This window comes from Malaclemys terrapin, chromosome 3 (assembly GCF_027887155.1).
Source record: "Malaclemys terrapin pileata isolate rMalTer1 chromosome 3, rMalTer1.hap1, whole genome shotgun sequence".
NCBI lineage: Eukaryota > Metazoa > Chordata > Testudines > Emydidae > Malaclemys > Malaclemys terrapin.
In genome coordinates, this window is record NC_071507.1 from 133791115 (window position 1) to 133812677 (window position 21563).

Here is a 21563-nt window from a genome sequence, read left to right on the forward strand (position 1 = left end):
GTTCTAAAACTTGACCATTTAAAAACCACCTTACTTTTTTGTAGTCTTCTACTGGACTCTCATTCAATGAAGTGCAACCAAAATGTGGTTTTGTATGCAATCAATGAGGCTACTTACACTTATAAAACATTTAATACAAATTAAAACCTGCTTTATAGTAAGAAAACAGGCATTTTAGTCTTATATTAAATTAGTTTTGTTGGTAAAGACACTTGGTCTTTCTACTCCTGGAAATTGGCTTGTTGGTTTTATCCCTTGAAACTTAAACAGTGTATTGTTTGTAACGTGGATATGATGAGTAGGAATAAATCAATGTAAAGGACAATGATTGTGCGTAGTTCTTAACACTGATTATTCCTCAGTAGTAGCTGTACTAGCAAAATAAGTATTTTACACAATCTACAGTTTTAATACAATGTTTTAGACTAGAAAGTTAACCATTTGTTTTCAAAACTTCTTGCTTCTGCATGTAAATATGTTTTCATGATTGTAGTAGTGAAAGTATTTTTTCCATGTAGTTCTAAAGAGTTCACTGATTGCATTAGACAAGTATAACTTCTCTGGTCCTCAGAGCTAAAATGCCATTACACTGGTGCAGCAGATACAAGAAAATGGTGACCAGAGAATCCCCACCTGAAGGTGATATTGGGGGGCAGGAGGAGAAACAGTTTAACAGCTTATAGACCTAAAATAGTTCTGACTTAAGATACTGTAGACTGACCTCCAAAAAGAACTGTGTATACACACACACAGGTTTCTGGTACCCTTTAGTAGGATGTCTACACCTTTTAATTAGATTTTTTTAAAGTACTTGTCCCTCCTCATTTGTACAACATTTAAGATACACATAAAAACACCCCAATTGTCCCTCTAAAGTAAATCTGTTAACACCCTTAATAAAAACCTGCAAAAGAGAACTTTTAAGTGTGCCCTTTTCACCAACAAATCAAGGTTCTGTCAAAACAACTTGGGGGGAGAGATGGAATAGTTCGATTGTTGGAAAGTGCCCTTCCAAAGCACCCTCTTGCTTTAAAAGGAGGGGATGGCTAGCTTAGTGCTTCTGCGAGTCCCACCTTTGGCGGTTGCACATAAAGAGGTGGTCTATCAGATAGTCAAGTAGTACGCCAAAGAAGACTAAGGGTATGTCTTCACTACCCCCCAGATTGGCAGGTAGTGATCAATTCAGTGGAGAATCAATTTCTCGTCTAGTCTAGGCGTGCTAAATCGACCCCCAAGTGCTCTCCCGTCAACTCCTGTACTTCAGCGCTGCGAGACGCGCAAGCAGCGTCAATGGGGGAGCGGCAGCAGTCAATTCACTGCAGTGAAGAAATCACGGTGAAGTCGATGTACTTAAATCGACTCCAGCTACGTTATTCACATAGCCCTGGTCTATGCAACTTCAGCTAAGTCAAAACTCCAACTCCACAGGTAAGCTATTTGTACAGATTAGAGGACATGTGTAGTTCACTTATCATATGAAGCACTGCTAAATCATGTTTCAATAACTTGCAAATGGACTTAAGCAGTGGTTCTCAACATTTCCCTATACAGTAACACCTCTATTCCTATTTAGCAAGAATCTATCCTGGTAGTTCTCCCCTCCCTCATTTAGCAATATACAATAAATAGGTGTATACCCCACACTGAACCCATGGTTCAATAGCTGTTGCCCCATTAGAGAGCATTACAGTTGTCTAGTCAGGCACAAGTAACCAGGAAGACCCATATCTAAAAGAAAAATCCACATTTCTTCCCATATGCACGTGGAAAGTTATGGGGCAAAGCGGCTCGCTGAGTAGCTTGTGATCTAACCTGCAACAAATTGCAAATTTTAGCACAATAGAATTTCAGTTTTATAAGCTACAAGTTATACAAACCATTTTTCCTGATGGGGAAAGTGTTACATAATGAAAATGTCAGAGCAACAAGTAGACATCCCTTCATATTCTGATTCCTTCAATGCATTGGAAGTCACTTTGCAGTAGTATGAAGGACAAGAAAATGATGCAGTGCATCATACTACAACTTGTGCACCATACCTATTATAACTTCATAATGTTCAATTTTATGAACTCAATGCCAAATTAGTTTATAAAATAGGGATTCTACTGTAATACAATAGCAAATGTACTTTATTTGAGCAGGGTTGCTAATAACTGTTGATTTATGTTTCTCGCTGTAGATCTAGTCAGTGTCTAACTCTGTTGGGCTCTGAAGAATCCTAACCTAAATCAATCACATCTATTCTATCAAGTCATACGCCTAAATTCTTATTTCACATTAGGCTCCTAAGGGAGGTATATGAATTATCTGTAGTTTTCTGTCCAAAACTCTACATTTGCTTTTAAAGAAATGTTACTAAACTTCTGTAGTCAGGCATAGCTTCTGTAGCCAGACTCATTACATTTTGCAGTCAAATTTGAGAGTGTCACCTTTTGTGTTTGCAGGATCTGTTCCTCCCTTCTTATTTGCCCTCCTGACAAGACAGACAGGTTAAGAACAGCTGCTATACTCAGAGTAAATTAGTACTTATCTGCAAAGTATCATTCCAACCCAATTAAAATAACTGTGCCAGAGGAATATATAACAAAATTACTTATATAAAGTCTGTTACGCCTCACCATAAGTTTAATCATGATCCCCTGTTGTATATATCATATTGGTACAGTATGTTCAGTTTTTACATTGAAGGCCTTAGCTTTAAGTTTTCTTCATGGAGTAGTTCCACAGTAATTTTAACATATGACCAAAGGAGAATGAACAGTCTACTCATGTAATCTTCAACTCTCAATCAATTTAAATTCAGAATAACCAGCTACATTTAACAGTGTGTATTAACTTTACATATATAAACAATCATTCCCCTTCACACTACATTCTCAATCTTATTTCATACAAGATATTACTAGGCTTGTGTAAATTTCAGGACACTTTGGAATATGCCTTGTTACATAATTCATCATCATTGTTTTTTCTCTGGTGGTTCATACTTTGCCCACTCCTCCAAGCCACCAGCATAGTGCTGAACTCTGAAAGTATACAGAAGATTGTCAGTGTTATAGAGATACTACTGCTGGTAATCTTGTGGAAAAAAGATTAAAGCCTAGTTGCTTTTATATTTAAAAAAACAAAAACAAAACAACTAGTTTCTCAGAGACACTGCATAATAGTGGCAGTGTTCACTATTGCAAAACAATGTAATTGCTCCTGGTTTCACAGAGCAAAATGCAAGTATTTTGCAGTAGTTTTTATGGCTTACTGTCACTTAGTGATCCTCTTTCAGTTAGAGAAAATGAACAACATGGATTCAATATCAAGCAAGTGGTGGCATATGTCAATGCACATTACATTCAGAGGGGGAAAAAAATGAAAGCACTGGCCATGTTTAAATCAAGTTTGAACAAGTAATGTTATAGGAGTAGATTCACTTTACTTTGGGAGATTTAAGTGGTATCAAGTTAGTACTTTATTTCATCTGTCCAAACCTCACTTTCAGAGACCAGATTCATAGAAGGTTATCTAGTCCAACCCCCACTGCTCAAAGCAGAACCAATCCCCAGACAGATTTTTGCCCCAGATCCCTAAATGGCCCCCTCAAGGAGTGAACTCACAACCCTGGGATTAGCAGGCCAATGCTCAAACCACTGAGCTGTACATTCTCTAAGGAGATGTTTATAAACATCTTGAATGCCTTGGTAATAGAGCGCTAACATTTCAAACCATTACAGAGAAGACCATTTTGGCATCACATTTGCACTAGTTTAAGAGAGTTGGAATTTTTGTTTTAAATCCACCACTTACGTTTTCCATACATACTTGTTTGATAGGTTAGCTCAGGGGTCAGCAACCATTCAGAAGTGGTGTGCCGAGTCTTCATTTATTCACTCTAATTTAAGGTTTCGCGTGCCAGTAATACATTTTAACGTTTTTAGAAGGTCTCTTTCTAGAAGTCTATAATATATAACTAAACTATTGTTGTATGTAAAGTAAATAAGGTTTTTAAAAAGGTGTTTAAAAAAGGTTTAAGGTGTTTAATAAGCTTCATTTAAAATTAAATTAAAATGCAGAGCCCCTGGACTGGTAGCCAGGACCCGGGCAGCGTGAGTGCCACTGGGAAAAAAAAAAAAAAATCAGCTCGCGTGCCGCCTTCGGCGCACGTGCCATAGGTTGCCTACCCCTGGGTTAGCTAATGAAAAACCTGTTATGTTTGCAATATGGATTTCAGATTGTTAAGGAGATTCCCTATATTAACGTAGATGAGGGAGAGAAGGTTCAATATCTGACTGGTCTCCGACACCTTCCCAGATGCTATACTATCGAGAACAGTGGTTCTCAAAGCCGGTCTGCCGCTTGTTCAGGGAAAGCCGCTGGCGGGCCAGGCCGGTTTGTTTACCTGCCGCATCTGCGGATTCAGCCGATCGCGGCTCCCACTGGCCACGGTTCATCGCTCCAGGCCAATGGGGGCTGCGGGAAGAGTGGCCAGCACATCCCTTGGCCGACACCGCTTCCCACAGCCCCCATTGGCCTGGAGTGGCGAACTGCAGCCACGGCACGTAAACAAACCGGCCCAGCCCACCAGGGGCTTTCCCTGAACAAGCGGTGGACCGGCTTTGAGAACAACTGATCTAGAAGATACCATAAAGGGGCAGGTAGGTGGGTAGTGGAGCATTTAGGGCCAGAATGACAGTTTAAAAAGAACTGTGTGCCGACATTAACTAAGGAGGTTTTTTCAATCTACAAAGTAACCAAATTTAAAAAGGAAAAAATACAAGAGCCTTCTCTGTGAAGCAATATGAAAACAGATGTTGAAACTCCACTGGGGGCGGGGGAAGAGAAACACACACATAACAAATGTGGGGTCGTAGATGGTTTAGTATGGTTCTTCTCAGAAGAGTAGAGTACAAGATTGGAATTGTGGGATTCCATTTTGGTATGAACTATTTCAATTTCAATATTTGCTCAGTTTACAAGAACAAAGACTGCCAGCAGTCCAAACTCAGCCTACGGCCTGAAAGTCAGATTGATGGCTAGATAAGAGGAACCTGAGTAATAAGAATTCTGCAGTTAAGTGCTGCTTTCATCTTACACCTGTGCCATCATGTTATGCTGTTAATTACCATATACCTGAGCAATCTAGCAAAGGATTATATAATTGAGGGCATGATTTGAAGACAAAGCATTGCACAGATGGCACTGCAATTGCAAGTCAGCCAATAGTTTTGTTGATATAACAAGAGAATTCAGTTCAGTCTCCCAGAGCTGTTCTAGTTTTGCAGAGCTGACAGCAGTGGGAAAAGTCTTGTTACTGATTGACCAGAGATGTCTCCGAATAGATTCTGGGAGCATATCTGCAAAGTACCATTTTCATATAGCCCATCTTTAATTTAAAGAAGAAAAGCTACAATTTAGGTACTAGTTATTCTATTTGTTTTCACCTGTACCGTGAAGATGATAACGTCCATACTAGGTCAGACCTATGGTCCATCTAGCCCAATATCTGGTCTCTGACAGTGGCTAGTGCCAAATACTTCTGGCAGTTGGAGGTGTAGGGGACACCTTGAGTATGGGATTGCATCCCACCAAATTCTCTGCAGTGAAAACCGCTGAAAAGAATTAATTTAGCTTCTCTGCAACAGCTTTGTCTTCCTTAGGTGCTCCTTTAGCACTTTGATCATCCTTTGGCACATCCTTCTTCTGATGTACTTAATTTTTCTTACTCTTAGTTTTTGTATCTTTTGCAAGTTGATCTTCCAGTTTTCTTCGTGGCCTATCTAATTATACCAGTGTTTCTCAAACTGGGGTCGCCGCTTGTGTAGGGAAAAGCCCGTCGGGCCGGGCCGGTTTGTTTACCTGCCCCATCCACAGATCCGGCCGATTGCGGCTCCCACTGACTGCGGTTTGCTGCTCCGGGCCAATGGGAGCTGCTGGAAGCGGCGCGGGCCGAGGGACGTACTGGCCGCCGCTTCCAGCAGCTCCCATTGGCCTGCAGTGGCGAACCGCGGCCAGTGGGAGCCATGATCATCCGGACCTGCGGATGGGGCAGGTAAACAAACCGGCCCGGCCTGCCAGGGGCTTTCCTTACACAGGCGGCGGCGATCCCAGTTTGAGAAACATTGAATTATACTTTTACACTTGATTTGCCAGAGTTTATGCTCCTTTCTATTTTCCTCACTAGGATCTGACTTCCAATTTTTAGAAGATGACTTTTTGCCTGTAATTTCTGTTTACACTGCTGTTTAGCTTATGTTTGTTCCTTTACTGTTTGTTTTTGATTTGGGGTATACATTTAGTTTGAGCCTATATTATGGTGTTTTTAAAATTAGACTCCGTACAGTTTTCAGACATTTCACCCTTGTGACTGTTCATCGTAATTTCTGTTTAACTAGATTCCTCATTTTTGTGTAATTCCCCCTTTTGAAGTTAAATGCTACTGGAGTAGGTTTCTTTGGTATTTGCCCCCCCTACAAGGACGTTAAGTTCAATTACATTATGCTCACTATTACCAAAACGGTCCAGCTATATTTCCCTCCTGGACCAGAGGCTGTGCTCCCACTTAGGACTAAATAAAACAAACGTGGGCAAACTACGGCCTGCCGGACTATCCTGCCTGGCCCCTGAGCTCCCGGCCGGGGAGCTTAGTTCCCGGCCGCTGTCCCCCTTCCCCCGCAGCCACGCCACCGCACGGGCCACACTCTGACCCGCCATTCCCACTAGGCAGCGTGGGGAGCACAGCTAGCCCTGGCCGGGCGTCGTGGCTGCAAGCTCCTGCTGCTGGTAAGGGGTTAGGTAAGGAAGCGGGGGGTTCTGGGGGGCACTTAGGGAGGAGGGGGCGGAGTTCTGGGGGGGCGGTCAGGGGATGGGGAAAAGGGAGAGTTGGGAGTGGGAGTCCCAGGGGCCTCTCAGGGGGCAGGATGTGGATAGGGGTTGGGAGGGCAGTCAGGGGACAGGGAGGGTTGTATAAGGGGGTGGAATCCTGGGGGGGCAGTTAGGGGCGGGGGGTCCCAGGAGAGCTGTCAGGGGGCAGGGGTGTGGACAGGGAATCGAGGCAGTCAGGGGACAGGGAGCAGGGGGATTTGGATAGGGGGTGGTCAGGGGATAAGGAGCAGGGGGGGTTGGATGGGTTGGAGGGCTCTGGGGGGGGGGCAGTCAGTCAGGGGGCAGGGGCCAGGCTGTTTGGGGAGGCACAGCCTTCCCTACTTGGCCCTCCATACAGTTGCGCAACCCTGATGTGGCCCTCGGGCCAAAAAGTTTGCCCACCCCTGAAATAAAAGACTGCTTCTTGGAGCAGCTTGTCCTGGCACTCACAAGGGAAGAGGCAATCATTCATGGGTTCTAGAAGTTTTAATTTGCATTTCTTCCTGAGGTGATATGTACCCAATCAATAATAATGGGGGATTTCATCTGTTTTTGCAGCCTCTCTAATCTCTGAGCCCACCAGGGAAGGGGTCTACTTTTCAGAAAGTGACTTTTCCCCATTAATCCTGTTCTCCATACAGGAGCTTACCCAGCCAGCATCTCAATTGCTTACCTGCTGAAGCCCAAAGACATAGCAATATCCAATGCCTTCTTGCTTCGCACTCCTGCCATGCAGGAAAAGACTAGATGGTCGGATTTAGCAGGCATATCTTGATTGTACCGTTCTTTAAAGTCTTTTGGGTTCATCTGTAGAGCTTCCACAACCTCACCCACTGCAAGAATGGATGCAAAGCCTCTTTTATGTGTAATTAATGAAGGAGTTTTGTTGGTGAAGATTTACACTAGTTAGTTTCCCAGAAGAGTTTGCCATATGTATTACAACTTGTTTTTGTCAAGTCACTAGGGTTCACTTGCAAATTTAGCCTTAAAGGTTTCTGATCTTGTTGCTATGCAGTGATACATATAACTTACATGGTATGTTGACGGATCCAGGAATTTTTCCAAACTGTCCAATTTCCCACTTCTCTCGAACATCAATAAGAGTTGTTTGGGATTTTAGCAAGCCTTTGAGTTCTTTATAGGAAAGACTACAATCAGCAGCAGTGTCAAGATTACGAAAGATCACATTTACCGTTCTCAGACCTGGGAAAAGAAAAAGGACTGTTATCCCACAAGAAGCAGGAGAAAAAAAAAAATCAAAGAAATCTTGGAAAAGGTGGTTACCAGTAATCATGCTAAAAAAAATTTAAGATGCTCCAATCTGGGGGAATTTTCCACTGAAAATTCACTAAATGGCAAATTTACAGATGTTAAGGTGAGCCTGAGTTATTCCACTGTCACCATGGTTATCCTAGTGCCTCCCAAAATTAGAAATAAAGTGTATATACGTTTCTCTCTCTTCCCAAGAGTCAGGAAGGACTGGGCTGTTAATTCTGAGGAGGTTCTAAAGTGGATTTTAAAAGGCATTGTAAGATGGCTCAATCAAAGAAATGGGAATTGCTTCCTAGCTTTGATCAATACTGACAATGAAATTGTTTCTTTTTGCAACTTGAGAATTATGAGGGAAACTTACTATCAACACAGGTGCAGGCCTTAACCACAGAAATGTAGGCTGTATTTTCCAGGGATTTGGAGTGGAGCCTGGAGCTGGAGCAGTTCCGGAGCTGCAGGTTTTTGCCTGGAGCTGGAGCACAGCTCCAAAGCCCTGATATTTTCTACTAGTATTTATATTAAGGATTGTGCCTGTCCCTCAGGTTCATTTGTATTTTAATAAAACTCTTAGCAGGAAAGGGTTAAATACACTCTTCAGCACTATAACATGGATTTTTATTTAAAATGTATTTTAAATCCTTGGTTTCCTACTGGCTGGTCACAGACCCATTCCACTTATAGTCATTTTTATTGCTAACATCAGGTTAATAAAAACAGAAATCTTCTTTAAAAAGCAATTTGATGTATAAGAAAAAGGCCTGAAAAGACACTTATTTTGGTTGTGTGTGTTTGTTTTATTTTTGCTGGAAGACATCTTGAAGGTATGATGCATATTGACTGGGAGTGTTAATAACTGAAGGAACAAATTTTCTGAAATTAACACTTTGGATAAAGGACTGATACCTTAAAAAATCTGAGTCTAAGTATTTTGGCATTGCTGCGCTCAGCATTCCAACACCTAACTGATTTAGGAGCCTGTGTCATTTCAAAAGCAGTTTAATCACTTAGGAGCCAAAATCCCATTGACAGTCAATTGGACTGAGTTTAGCAACACCTAAACACCTTAAAAAAAAAAAAAATCTGGGCCATAGTCATTTTAAATTAGAAAATTTTATGTGAATACTTCAGTGATTAAGAGTCACTTTCCTTTTTAATTGCTAAAATTCTCTTGACTTTCCAGATACCACTTGTCTACCTTTACAGTCATCCTAGAGCCAGGGTAACCAATTATTTTGTGTCAAGGTCCAAGTTTCTTGAACCTAGTATAGTCAAGGTCCAGATTCTAGAAAGAGAGAGAGGAAAAAACAAAACAAACAATGATGCTAATAATAATAAAATAAAAAGATTTCTGAGTCCATTCAAAAGCATCTGATGGTATCCCATCCCATCTCCTAGAACTGGAAGGGACCTTGAAAGGTCATTGAGTCCAGCCCCCTGCCTTCACTAGCAGGACCAAGTACTGATTTTGCCCCAGATTCCCAAGTGGCCCCCTCAAGGATTGAACTCACAACCCTGGGTTTAGCAGGCCAATGCTCAAACCACTGAGCTATCCCTCCCCCCGGGGTCTTGATTTGGCTCATGGTCTGCCTATTCACTACCTCTGTGCTATAGTCTTCAGGCCTTGTGTGCCTGATTATAGAAAGCCAACACACTTCTTAGACCTTCCTTAGTGATTACAGATAAGGGAATGTCCATAACTCTGAGCAAACATTATGGCTGTTCTATCAAAATTTTACAAATTAACATTGACTTAATACAGCTTTGGAATTTTATTATGCCAAAGAAAAATGCTGCTTTTAAACCATCTTAATTTAAATGAAACAAGGACAGAAACAGTTTCCTTATCTTGTCAAAAGAAATTTTAAGTAGTTTACATTTAACATAGTACTGTATTTGCCTTTTTTTGTCTCTGTTGCTGCCTGATCACATACTTCCGGTTCCAAATGAGATGTGTGGTTGATCAGTCAGTTCATAACTTCTACCGTATCACCACACCCACCATAAAAAGAAGAACAGGAGTACTTGTGGCACCTTAGAGACTAACAAATTTATTAGAGCATAAGCTTTTGTTAGTCTCTAAGGTGCCACAAGTACTCCTGTTCTTCTTTTTGCGGATACAGACTAACTGCTGTTACTCTGAAACACACCCACCATGGATCTCTAACGTCCTGGCATCTAAGGCTACAACTACACTGCAAACAAACTCTATGAACTTGTAATACCAGAGTCAGGGGCGGGGCGGCAGCTTCAGCAGATGCTACTGAGTAACCTCACTTCGCATGAGCCTGCTCAGTCCCAGCCGTGCCATATTTTTTAACATCACACCGCCGCTTCCAGACACACGCCCCCCAGGCCCAGCACTGCCACTTTCACGCGCAGCAATGCGCTGAGACTGGAGCCTCGCCTGCCGCACACCATGGCCTCGGCTTCCTGCCGGCGCTCCTCCAAAAACATTCTCCGACCTAAGCCCGGCACTCTTCCCAGCGGGACAGCCGGCTGCACGGCGCCTACTCACCGGGCTGCAGCGGGCGGCGGCCGCTGGTCCAGCCCCCGGCCGCCCGCGGGACACCAAGCAGAACCCGGCCTGCACAGCTCAGCCCGCGATAGCCCCACATGACCGGGCCCCAAGCAGCAGCGTCTGCGTGCGTCTCTGTTTGCCCTGGGGGCCACCCCACTAGGCAGCGCACAGCAGGCGGAGCTTGCTCCTGCCTGGCCCGCTGAGCCAGGCCCTTTCAAGGGCCTGCGCGCGTGACAGCTGGGCTGCGTCCCATTCAGGGCGTGAGGCGGGGTGATGGAGCCTGCACAGTGTGGGCTCGTAGCCGGGGTGTCCCGTGCAATGGACAAGTGGAGGCCCGCGCAAGTATTTGATTTTTCTATTTTAAACCAAAAAAAAAAACTTTGTTGTGGAGTCCCAACGTTTGAAAATTAATGTGGAATTTAACAGACTTAAGCTAACAAGTGCAAGCTTTTGTGTTTACCCTTCAGCTAGCGCAGGGAGCAAAGGTTGCTCCAAACTTGGGACTCCCACATGGCAAGGGTAGTGCTACCAGCTGAGGCTACAGGCTGGTGATTCAGCCGGTAGCATTATGGGCACCGCTCCCATCTAGCAATCTTACAAACCATGTCTCTTCAAAGAACAGAAAAGCCTTTGGTGTACAGGTTGAGAAACTCACATTAGACGTTGATCAGCGGCAGTTTTTCTGTCAAGCAATTGGGTGTATGATTTTAAAAAGTGTGTTTCTATACATATATAAGATAATGTGGATTACTGAAAAGATGAGTATTTTATAATGCTTTTGAAAAGACTCTCGCAGCCAGCCTAGTGGCATATGGTGGCTGTACATTTCCACATGGAAGACCTGTCACTGGTGCAAACCAGTCATGTCATATAATAAACTGTTTTCCAACCTTCAGTGTAAAAGAGGAGGTAGCATAGTTTAGAGGTGCAAGTAGGGACTAGGAGTCAAGAAACTAGGCCCTCGACCCTACAGTGATCAATGCATTGGCCCAAGGGATCTCCAAAGGTTCAAAAGCCATGAGTCAGACCCCCCCCCCATTCATGAAATTGGCTTAAAATAGTGAAGTTTTTTAAAATAATAGTTTTTCACCTGTCTTATTATTTTTTATCCTTTGGGGGAAGCTGCTTGTGACGGGTTGGATCACAGAAACCCCCTTGGGAGCTGCCACCCGACGTGCAAAGACTACCCCTGCTTCTGTTTTCCCTGCCAACTCAGGACTCCAGCACCCTGTCTTGCTGAGCCAGACACTCCTGTTTGGCTCCAGACACAGATCCAGGGTCTGAATCACTTGTCCCAAAGCTGCAAGTTTACCTGAAAACAGCTCACAGTAGTGTGCTTGTCTTTAGCACTCAGATGCCCAACTCCCAATGGGGTCTAAACCCAGATAAATTCGTTTTACCCTGCATAAAGCTTATGCAGGGCAAACTCATAAATTGTTCGCCCTCTATAACACTGATAGAGAGATATGCACAGTTGTTTGCTCCCCCAGGTATTAATACATACTCTGAGTAAATTACTAAATAAAAAGTGATTTTATTAAATACAGACAGTAGGATTTAAGTGGTTCAAAGTAGTAACAGACAGAACAAAGTAAGTCACCAAGCAAAATAAAATAAAATGCGCAAACCTATGCCTAATCAAACTGAATACAGATAATTTCCTCACCCTCAGAGATGCTTCAGTAAGTTTTTCTCAGACTGGACATCTTCCAGGCCTGGGCACAATTCTTTCCCCTGGTACAGCTCTTGTTGCAGCTCAGGTGGTAGCTAGGGGATTCTTCATGATGGCTCCTCTCCCTCTCTGTTCTCTTCCCCCCTTTATATATCTTTTGCATAAGGCGGGAACTCTTTGTCTCTCTGGTTTTCCTAGGGTGACCAGACGTCCCGATTTTATCGGGACTGTCCCGATTTTATCGGGACTGTCCCGATATTTCCTTGTTTGTCCCGCGTCCCGACCGACATGCGGTCGGGACACTGGACAAACAAGGAAATGCGCCGGAGCCTGGAAGTGCTCGCACCCCCCCCACCCCTCCCCCTCCTCCCCCGATTGGCTCCCTCCCCGAATCCCCGCCTCTTCCCCAGGCTCACCATTCCCCCTCCCTCCACAAGCGCTGGAGGGAGGCCCGGGAGACGCAGGGGAAGCGCGGGGCCGGGGTGAGTAACAGTCCGGCCTGGCCCCGAGCAGGCAGGACTCAGTTGGGTGATAGGGAGAGTAGCGGGCTGGCCCGCGGGGCCAGGCGGCGGCTGTTCTCACCCCCGGGCAGCGGGACTCGGGAGCAGCCGCTGCTGCAGCTCCCACTGCCGCAGGGGAGGAAGCGGCCATGGCGCTCGGCGGCTGCGGCGCCTCCGAACCCCCCGAGCCGGGGCCTGCTGCGGGGACCCAGCAGCGCGCACGCTGCGCCCAGCCCCTGGCCAGTCGCGTCTGGGCTGCCCAGCTGGTGCTATCCCGCGGTGGCCCCGGGGCGGAGGCATTGTCAGCCCAGCCCCATTCGTTCCCCTGCGGGACGGGGGGGCTGGGGCCTGCTGCCCCCACTCCGGGGCCGCCGCGCGATAACACCAGCTGGGCAGCAGCCCAGACGCGCCTGGCCAGGGGCTGGGCGCAGCGTGCGCGCTGCTGGGTCCCCGCAGCAGGCCCCGGCTTGGGGGGTTCGGGGGCGCCAGAGCCGCAGCCGCGGAGCGCCATGGCCGCTTCCTCCCCCGCGGCAGTGGGAGCTGCAGCAGCGGCTGCTCCCGAGTCCCGCTGGTGAGAACAGCCGCCGCCTGGCCCCGCGGGTCGCCCCCTTCCTCTCCCAACCACCCAACTGAGTCCTGCCTGCAAGGGACCAGGCCGGACTGTTACTCACCCCGGCCCGCGCTTCCCCTGAGTCTCCCGGGCCTCCCTCCAGCGCTTGCGGAGGAAGGGTTTTTTTTTTTTTTTGGCCACGCCCCCCCCCCGCGTCACCCCCCCCTCTCCCCCCGCGTCCCGATATTTGTCTTGGGTGATCTGGTCACCCTAGGTTTTCCACCCCCCCTCACTGGAAAAGCACCAGGTTAAAGATGGATTCCAGTTCAGGTGACATGATCACATGTCACTGCAAGACTTCATTACTCACTTGCCAGCACACACATATACAGGAAGACTCACAGGTAAATACAGCCATCTGCAGACAATGGGAGTCATCAAGATTCCAAACCATCATTAATGGTCCACACTTTACACAATTACAATAGGCCCTCAGAGTTACATTTTATATTTCTAGTTTAAGATACAAGAGTGGTACATTTATACAAATCAGATGATCATACTCAGTAGATTATAAGCTTTGTAATGATACCTTACAAGAGACCTTTTGCATGAGGCATATCCCAGTTACGTTACATTCACTTATTACCGTATTTTCTCTAAAACTATCTCAGTTACATTATATTGACTTATTATCAAGTTTTTATAAAACCATATAGACTGCACAACGTCACACTGCTCACAATCAGTTTGTGTGTGATCCTCACATAGGGTGACCAGACAGCAAGTGTGAAAAATCAGCACAGGGGTCGGGGCTAATAGGAGCCTATATAAGAAAAAGACCCAAATATCAGGACTGTCCCTATAAAATCGGGACATCTTGTCACCCTATCCTCACAGGGTCAAAATTCAACCTTAAATGTCCACACAAAAATGCAAGCCTCCCCCTTGACTACAGACCTTATAAATACATGTACCAAAATAATAGCTCTGGTCAAGTGAGCTAGTGCTTTGAGCTGGTGCTTTAAAAATAACACTGTGGAACATGTTGCAACATGGGCAGTAGCTCACGCTAGCTATCTGAGCTCAGACCCTGGGAATGAGGCAGGTTTGGACACAGGTGACTAGCCTGAGTCACCACCCATGCTGCTATGTCCACCTTGCTATTTTTAGCATGCTAGCTCAAGCAGGGCTAGTGCATGTCTGTCTACCTGGGCTGGGTGGCTCACTCCCAGATGCAGTGTAGACACACCCTTTGGCACTCAGTGCTTAAGGAAGCTTACTGGAAAACGAGTTAAGCTCTGATCCCAAAAACACTTATATGAATGCTTAACATGACTATTGTAAATAGTTCTACTGAAATCAATGGGACTACTCATGGTAGTAAAGTCAAGCACATGCATAAGCGTTTGCAGGTTTCAGGCCTTACTTAGTGCAGTAAAGGTGGTAACACTTGGACTCGCTCTGACCTCCAGCAGAAGTGAAATCCACTGCTCAAGATTGTCCACTGAGGACATCCTGACCTTGCCAATTTGAACATGGACACTCTCATTCACTCTGTACCTATCAAATACATCTGCTGGAATTGGGCATGGAGTGAGAGGTCCCTTTGTAGTAGATAAGAGCCTGGACATTGAAATGGCCCCATTACCGACTATGCAGTCAGATATAGATTTTTTTAATGTAATATTTTCACATTAAACTGCCCCACCTAACTCATGGGCAGCTTTGATTTGAATTAACTGCAGTCTCCAGGTTGTCAATACACTAACACAATAGCACCTGTGTCTTTATAGCCCTATTCCAGACTTCCGTGGAAAGTAAATATGTATGTATTTGCACTTCAGTCATTTATAAACTAGAATATCAACAACTCTGGATCTGGCTGCTGTCCTTATAGAAGTATGGCAGATCTTGTTCCATGTGAATGTATCATTTTTCGATTAATTTCTTACTATGAATTAATTTCCACAGCAGTTTGACAGGCTTTGCTTTAAATTGTAAAGTCATATTTACAAATGAAAACAGATTTAAATGAAAAAGAAAAAAAAATGAAGAAATGGTGGCAGGGACTTGTTACTTGTGATGATGAAATCCAAAATTATTATTCATTATTTGTTGAGAATTGACACAACTCTCAACACTCTACAGAAAAATGGAGAAGACCCTGTTTCAGCTCCCAGGAGCTTATTATCTAAAGCAGGAGTGGCCAACCTGAGCCTATTAAGGAGCCAGAATTTACCAATGTATATTGCCAAAGAGCCACTGTAATATGTCAGCAGCCCCCCATCAGCTCCCCGCCCCAGTCCCAGCACCCCCCACCCACCGGCAGCCCCACCAATCAGTGTCTCCTTCTCCCGCCCCGCACCTCCCGATCAGCTGTTTTGTGGCATGCAGGAGGCTGGGGGGAGGGGAAGGGGAGAGGAGCGAGGGCATGGCAGGCTCAGGGGCGGGGGCGGGAAGGGGTGGAGTGGGGGCAGGGCCTGTGGCAGAGCCAGGGGTTCAGCAGCGAGCACCCCCTGGCACATTGGAAAGTTGGCATCTGTAGCTCCAGCCCCGGAATCGGTGCCTATACAAGGAGCAGCATATTAACTTCTGAAGAGCCACATGTGGCTCCGGAACCACAGGTTGGCCACCCCTGATCTAAAGGAACTATCAGTAAAGAGCAATTCAGGCACAAAGGATCAGTTGAACAGGAGATTCAATCACACAACTGTGCAGTAGTGATTTTAAAAGTAGATAAATAAAAGCAATTCTTTAGATGGTGGGTTGGCACTGGTAGGCCTCGCAGCAATTTTGAAGTTGGATGAAAGGGGAATGGATGCAAAGATGGCAGACCTGGATTTGTGGAGGGGGAGTCATAGCATTTTAGACATAAAGGGCAAGATGGAAGAAGGCACAGAGAAGGATACAAAGTGAGCGGTTAGTCTGAGGTGAGAAGGAGCTGTGAATATAGATGAAGGCTAGAGGTGTAGAACCAAAGTGTCAGCTGCAAGATGAAGTGACAGCATCTGGTCAACACATTATCATTTGATTAGCATCAATTCTGTACCCTGACAGGAATGATCTTGAAGGCAACCACCTGCAAAGCTTACACAGTATACCTACCTTCTGAAATTATTATTTCTGTAATAATTTTTAATTAAATTGGGGTAAGAGGTCTTGCTACCTGTGGTTATCCTGGATATTTGTAGTGAGATCCCCCATTAGCAACTCACATTTTTCACTTCATATGAAAGCTTTTGCCCTCAAGTACATGTGTGTAATTCCCATTGGACTCATTTGGGTTACACAGATGTAATTAAGGAGAAAATTTGGCCCATAATGATCATTTTATGTAATTAAATAAAAAATAATTTAGGTCCTTATCTTGCAATGCCTCCATCTGCACAGGTTTCATTGACTTAAAGAAGTGTTCTGTGCAAAAGACTTGAGGATCAGGCCCTTTTAATTTTTCCATGATTTTTGGCTTCACAGCCCATTTCTCACTGAAAAAGGGTTTAAAGCAGGGGTAGGCAACCTATGGCACACGTGCCGAAAGTGGCACATGAGCTGATTTTCAGTGGTACTCACACTGCCTGGGTCCTGGCCACTGATCTGGGGGGCTCTGCATTTTAATTTAATTTTAAATGAAGCTTCTTAAACATTTAAAAAACCTTATTTAGTTTACATACAACAATAGTTTAGTTATATATTATAGACTTATAGAAAGAGACCTTCTAAAAACGTTAAAATGTATCACTGGCACGCAAAACCTTAAATTAGAGTGAATAAATGAAGACTCGGCACACCACTTCTGAAAGGTTGCCGACCCCTGGTTTAAAGGCCCACCTTTTATTTCAGCAAGTAGAGGGTTAACTCCTGTCTTGGCTCTGACACAAGTGCACAATAAGTACTCCTGGGGGAATTCTGCATCAAAACATTTAAAATTATGCAACAAAAATTAAAAATTCTGTGGAGCCTGGGTGTGAATTTGGAGGGTTGTTGGGTATGGGTGGGAAAAATAAGAAACAGGTTTTTTGGGGTGGTAGGGAGGGATTGTTAGGGAACTTCCCCCATGCAGACCCTGGCTGACCCCTAGCCTCTCCCATTCAGTCAGGCACATCTGCCCCTGTCTCCATGTGTCTCTGCACCCCCATGTGTCCTTCACCCCCATCCACGTGTCCTTCCACCCCCACTCAGACACCACCTCCCCCATTCCCATGTGGCCTTGCACCTCCTCCCTCATTCCCAAGTGTCTCTGTGCCCCACTCAGCCACCCCTGTACCTATGTGGCCCTGCACCCCTTCCCCCATCACCATGTGACCCTGCACCTCCCTCCTCCCTGTGGCCCTGTGCCTCCGTGCCTCCATGTCCATTCAGCTCCTGCCCCAGTCTGTCCTCCCCCACTAGTCCTTATGAGCCACTGTCTGACCCCCCAGCAGTCCCACACTTTCTATCTCCCCATATTTCCTGTCTCCTGATCTGGCCCGGCAGGGGCTGTGAAGAAGGCACTACTGTACAGGCTCTTTCTCTTCCCTAGCTGGCCAGAAGCTGCTGCTCTGGTCTATTGCCACAGCGCCCTCTGGAGGGCAAAAGGCAGAATTGCAGCAACTTTCCAGCAGAAGGTTTTTTTCTGTGCAAAAAATTAAAAGTATGCACAGCTAATTAATTCTGTGCAGTGGCACAGAATTCCCCCAGGAGTAAGTAGGGCTGGGGTCTAGAAGTCCAAACAGACTCTCAGAAGGTACACAAAAAACTCAAATACTGCTCCCAATTGAATTCAATGAGAGTTTTGCCATTTATTTCAATTGGGCCAGAATTTCACATGGCTAGGTAATTAGAGGTCAAGCTGGTGAAAGTACTTAGAGTGCCAATGACAACATTCAGCTCTGGGTTGTATTCTAAACTAGTGAGGTTGTCTTGTTACGATCAACCATTTCGTTTTCTTATTGTACCTACTCCATTCTTACCTTCATAAAATGTATGAAGATGTATGAAATTGTCAGGAAGAGACTTTGCTGATTAAGGTCAACTTTCATTGAAGTCAATGGCAGTCTTAATTGACTTCAGAGAGTTAGATGGGGACCTAACGGTTCAATCTTGCAAACACTAGTTACTGGCATAGTGCTTACTATCATAAGAAGACCCATTGGGCTGTTAAGGGCTAGGTAGAACTCAATGAGTTTATAAATAGTAGCAGTCATTAGGCTGATAGTAATTATTTGCTGGATTAAATCATAAATCTTTTTTGCTTTGCAGCTGAATCAGTGGATTCACTATATCAGTTTAATGTATGTAGTGTTACAGATTACACAACATACTCTTAACTCTACCCTGACTATTCCATATTACCATAACTATATAAAAAAAAAATAATGGCAATATCCTATCTCCTAGAACTGGAAGGGACCTTGAAAGCTCATCAAGTCTAGCCCCCTGCCTTCACTAGCAGGACCAAGTACTGATTTTGCCCCAGATCCCTAAGTGGCCCCCTCAAGCATTGAGCTCACAACCCTGAGTTTAGCAGGCCAATCCTTAAACCACTGAGCTATCCCTTCTAATATATAGACTTTTTACTGTTACAGCAAATACATATATTTTGCAATCTTTAAAAAAAGGACATCACTGGCAAAGTAGGAGTGCACTTTTAAAATAGATATGCCAAGTTTTCATTTTTATGGCACTGAGGTATCTGCACCAGAGTTAAGGTTGCATTACAGAGTTAAAATTTAACAGGACCTTTTAACTTGTAGTTTGTTTACAACAAACAAAACTAAATGGTAAAAACCACAACACAGAATATAAACTTTGAATACTATTGAAATATTTCATGGTGGTTTGATTAAAAATTAATTGATTCAGAAAGAATGACTTGAAAATTGCCCATTTTGGTGATTTTTAACTGGATTGTCTCACTTTGTAGCTCTTTTGCAAGAAATCTAAAGCATTCTGGAACCAGCCCATTGGCCACATTGGTGCCTCCTCAAATGCATGCTGATTTCTATAAGATCAGTTACAGATCAGTATTGTTTGTCTGTGAAGAATTTTATAACTTCTTGGCCATGATGGATAATGTGTGTGTGAAGGCAAACTTACCAATTTTAGTTTGACAACAAATCTGCTGTATACAGTGTTGTTGAGCCATGCTGGTCTCAGGATACTAGAGAAACAAAGTAGATAAGTTATTGGACCAACTTCTGTTGATTTGAGAGACAAGCTTTTGAGCTACACAGAGCTCTTCTTCAAAACAAATCTGGTGTGATATGAATGCTGCCAATCACTCCCTGCGGAGCTTAAAAAAACATAGAAGAGACATTTTCTCTTATCACATAACCGTATAACCTAAGGGAAAGTTCCCTGAGCTGGGAAAATGGACTATGAATTAAAATCTCTCAAACCTCGGCAGAATTAAGGCAAATAAACTTCTCAAATGGATGGAATGTGAGAGTCAGATGTGCTGATCTCTTGATATAAAAGCACTGAGCATATGAACAAGTTTCAGAGTAACAGCCGTGTTAGTCTGTATCCGCAAAAAGAAGAACAGGAGTACTTGTGGCACCTTAGAGACTAACAAATTTATTAGAGCATAAGCTTTCGTGGACTACAGCCCACTTCTTCGGCTGCATATAGAATGGAACATATAATGAGGAGATATATATACACACATACAGAGAGCATAAACAGGTGGGAGTTGTCTTACCAACTCTGAGAGGCCAATTAATTAAGAGAAAAAAAAAAAAAAAACTTTTGAAGTGATAATCAAGCTAGCCGAGTACAGACAGTGTGATAAGAAGTGTGAGAGTACTTACAAGGGGAGATAGTCAACGTTTGTAATGGCTCAGCCATTCCCAGTCCTTATTCAAACCGGAGTTGATTGTGTCTAGTTTGCATATCAATTCTAGCTCTGCAGTCTCTCTTTGGAGTCTGTTTTTGAAGTTTTTCTGTTGTAATATAGCCACCCGCAGGTCTGTCACTGAATGACCAGACAGGTTAAAGTGTTCTCCCACTGGTTTTTGAGTATTTTGATTCCTGATGTCAGATTTGTGTCCATTAATTCTTTTGCGTAGAGACTGTCCGGTTTGGCCAATGTACATGGCAGAGGGGCATTGCTGGCACATGATGGCATATATCACATTGGTAGATGTGCAGGTGAACGAGCCCCTGATGGTATGGCTGATGTGATTAGGTCCTATGATGATGTCACTTGAATAGATATGTGGACAGAGTTGGCATCGGGGTTTGTTACAAGGATAGGTTCCTGGGTTAGTGGTTTTGTTCAGTGATGTGTGGTTGCTGGTGAGTATTTGCTTTAGGTTGGGGGGTTGTCTGTAAGCGAGGACAGGTCTGTCTCCCAAGATCTGTGAGAGTAAAGGATCATCTTTCAGGATAGGTTGTAGATCTCTGATGATGCGCTGGAGAGGTTTTAGTTGGGGGCTGAAGGTGACAGCTAGTGGTGTTCTGTTACAAGGAACCTATCCTTGTAACAAACCCCGATGCCAACTCTGTCCACATATCTATTCAAGTGACATCATCATAGGACCTAATCACATCAGCCATACCATCAGGGGCTCGTTCACCTGCACATCTACCAATGTGATATATGCCATCATGTGCCAGCAATGCCCCTCTGCCATGTACATTGGCCAAACCGGACAGTCTCTACGCAAAAGAATTAATGGACACAAATCTGACATCAGGAATCAAAATACTCAAAAACCAGTGGGAGAACACTTTAACCTGTCTGGTCATTCAGTGACAGACCTGCGGGTGGCTATATTACAACAGAAAAACTTCAAAAACAGACTCCAAAGAGAGACTGCAGAGCTAGAATTGATATGCAAACTAGACACAATCAACTCCGGTTTGAATAAGGACTGGGAATGGCTGAGCCATTACAAACGTTGACTATCTCCCCTTGTAAGTACTCTCACACTTCTTATCACACTGTCTGTACTCGGCTAGCTTGATTATCACTTCAAAAGTTTTGTTTTTTTTTTTTCTCTTAATTAATTGGCCTCTCAGAGTTGGTAAGACAACTCCCACCTGTTTATGCTCTCTGTATGTGTGTATATATATCTCCTCATTATATGTTCCATTCTATATGCATCCGAAGAAGTGGGCTGTAGTCCACGAAAGCTTATGCTCTAATAAATTTGTTAGTCTCTAAGGTGCCACAAGTACTCCTGTTCTTCTTTTTGAGCATATGAAGTAACT

General features: G+C 44.3%; 2 protein-coding genes across 2 annotated transcripts in view; one reads left to right on the forward strand and one right to left on the reverse strand.

The window, feature by feature from the left end:
- Positions 1–113: 113 nt before the first annotated feature.
- TSTD3 (thiosulfate sulfurtransferase like domain containing 3) lies at positions 114–10855 on the reverse strand. The gene is made up of 4 exons (XM_054022137.1): positions 10643–10855; positions 7888–8058; positions 7529–7688; positions 114–3029 (listed from the first exon to the last, which is right to left on the reverse strand). The coding sequence occupies exons 1-4, from the start codon at positions 10740–10742 to the stop codon at positions 2963–2965; spliced, it is 498 nt and encodes a 165-aa protein (XP_053878112.1). The 5' UTR covers positions 10743–10855; the 3' UTR covers positions 114–2962.
- Positions 10856–10954: 99 nt separating this feature from the next.
- Positions 10955–21563, forward strand: part of USP45 (ubiquitin specific peptidase 45) — a 105533-nt gene continuing 94924 nt past the window's right edge. Inside the window, exon 1 of the mRNA XM_054022468.1 lies at positions 10955–10987. The gene's annotated coding sequence lies outside the window, so the exon portion shown is untranslated. The remainder of the gene's footprint in view (positions 10988–21563) is intronic.

What these genes read in the sequence shown, in the direction of transcription:
- TSTD3 (XM_054022137.1), bottom strand. Translation starts at nt 10,742, where the DNA reads ATGTGGGGCTATCGCGGGCTGAGCTGTGCAGGCCGGGTTCTGCTTGGT. An exon ending in TGGATCCGTCAACATACCAT is followed by an intron (nt 7,689 to 7,887) that starts GTAAGTTATATG and finishes CCATTCTTGCAG; the next exon opens with TGGGTGAGGTTGTGGAAGCT. An exon ending in ATGTCTTTGGGCTTCAGCAG is followed by an intron (nt 3,030 to 7,528) that starts GTAAGCAATTGA and finishes GTATACTTTCAG; the next exon opens with AGTTCAGCACTATGCTGGTG.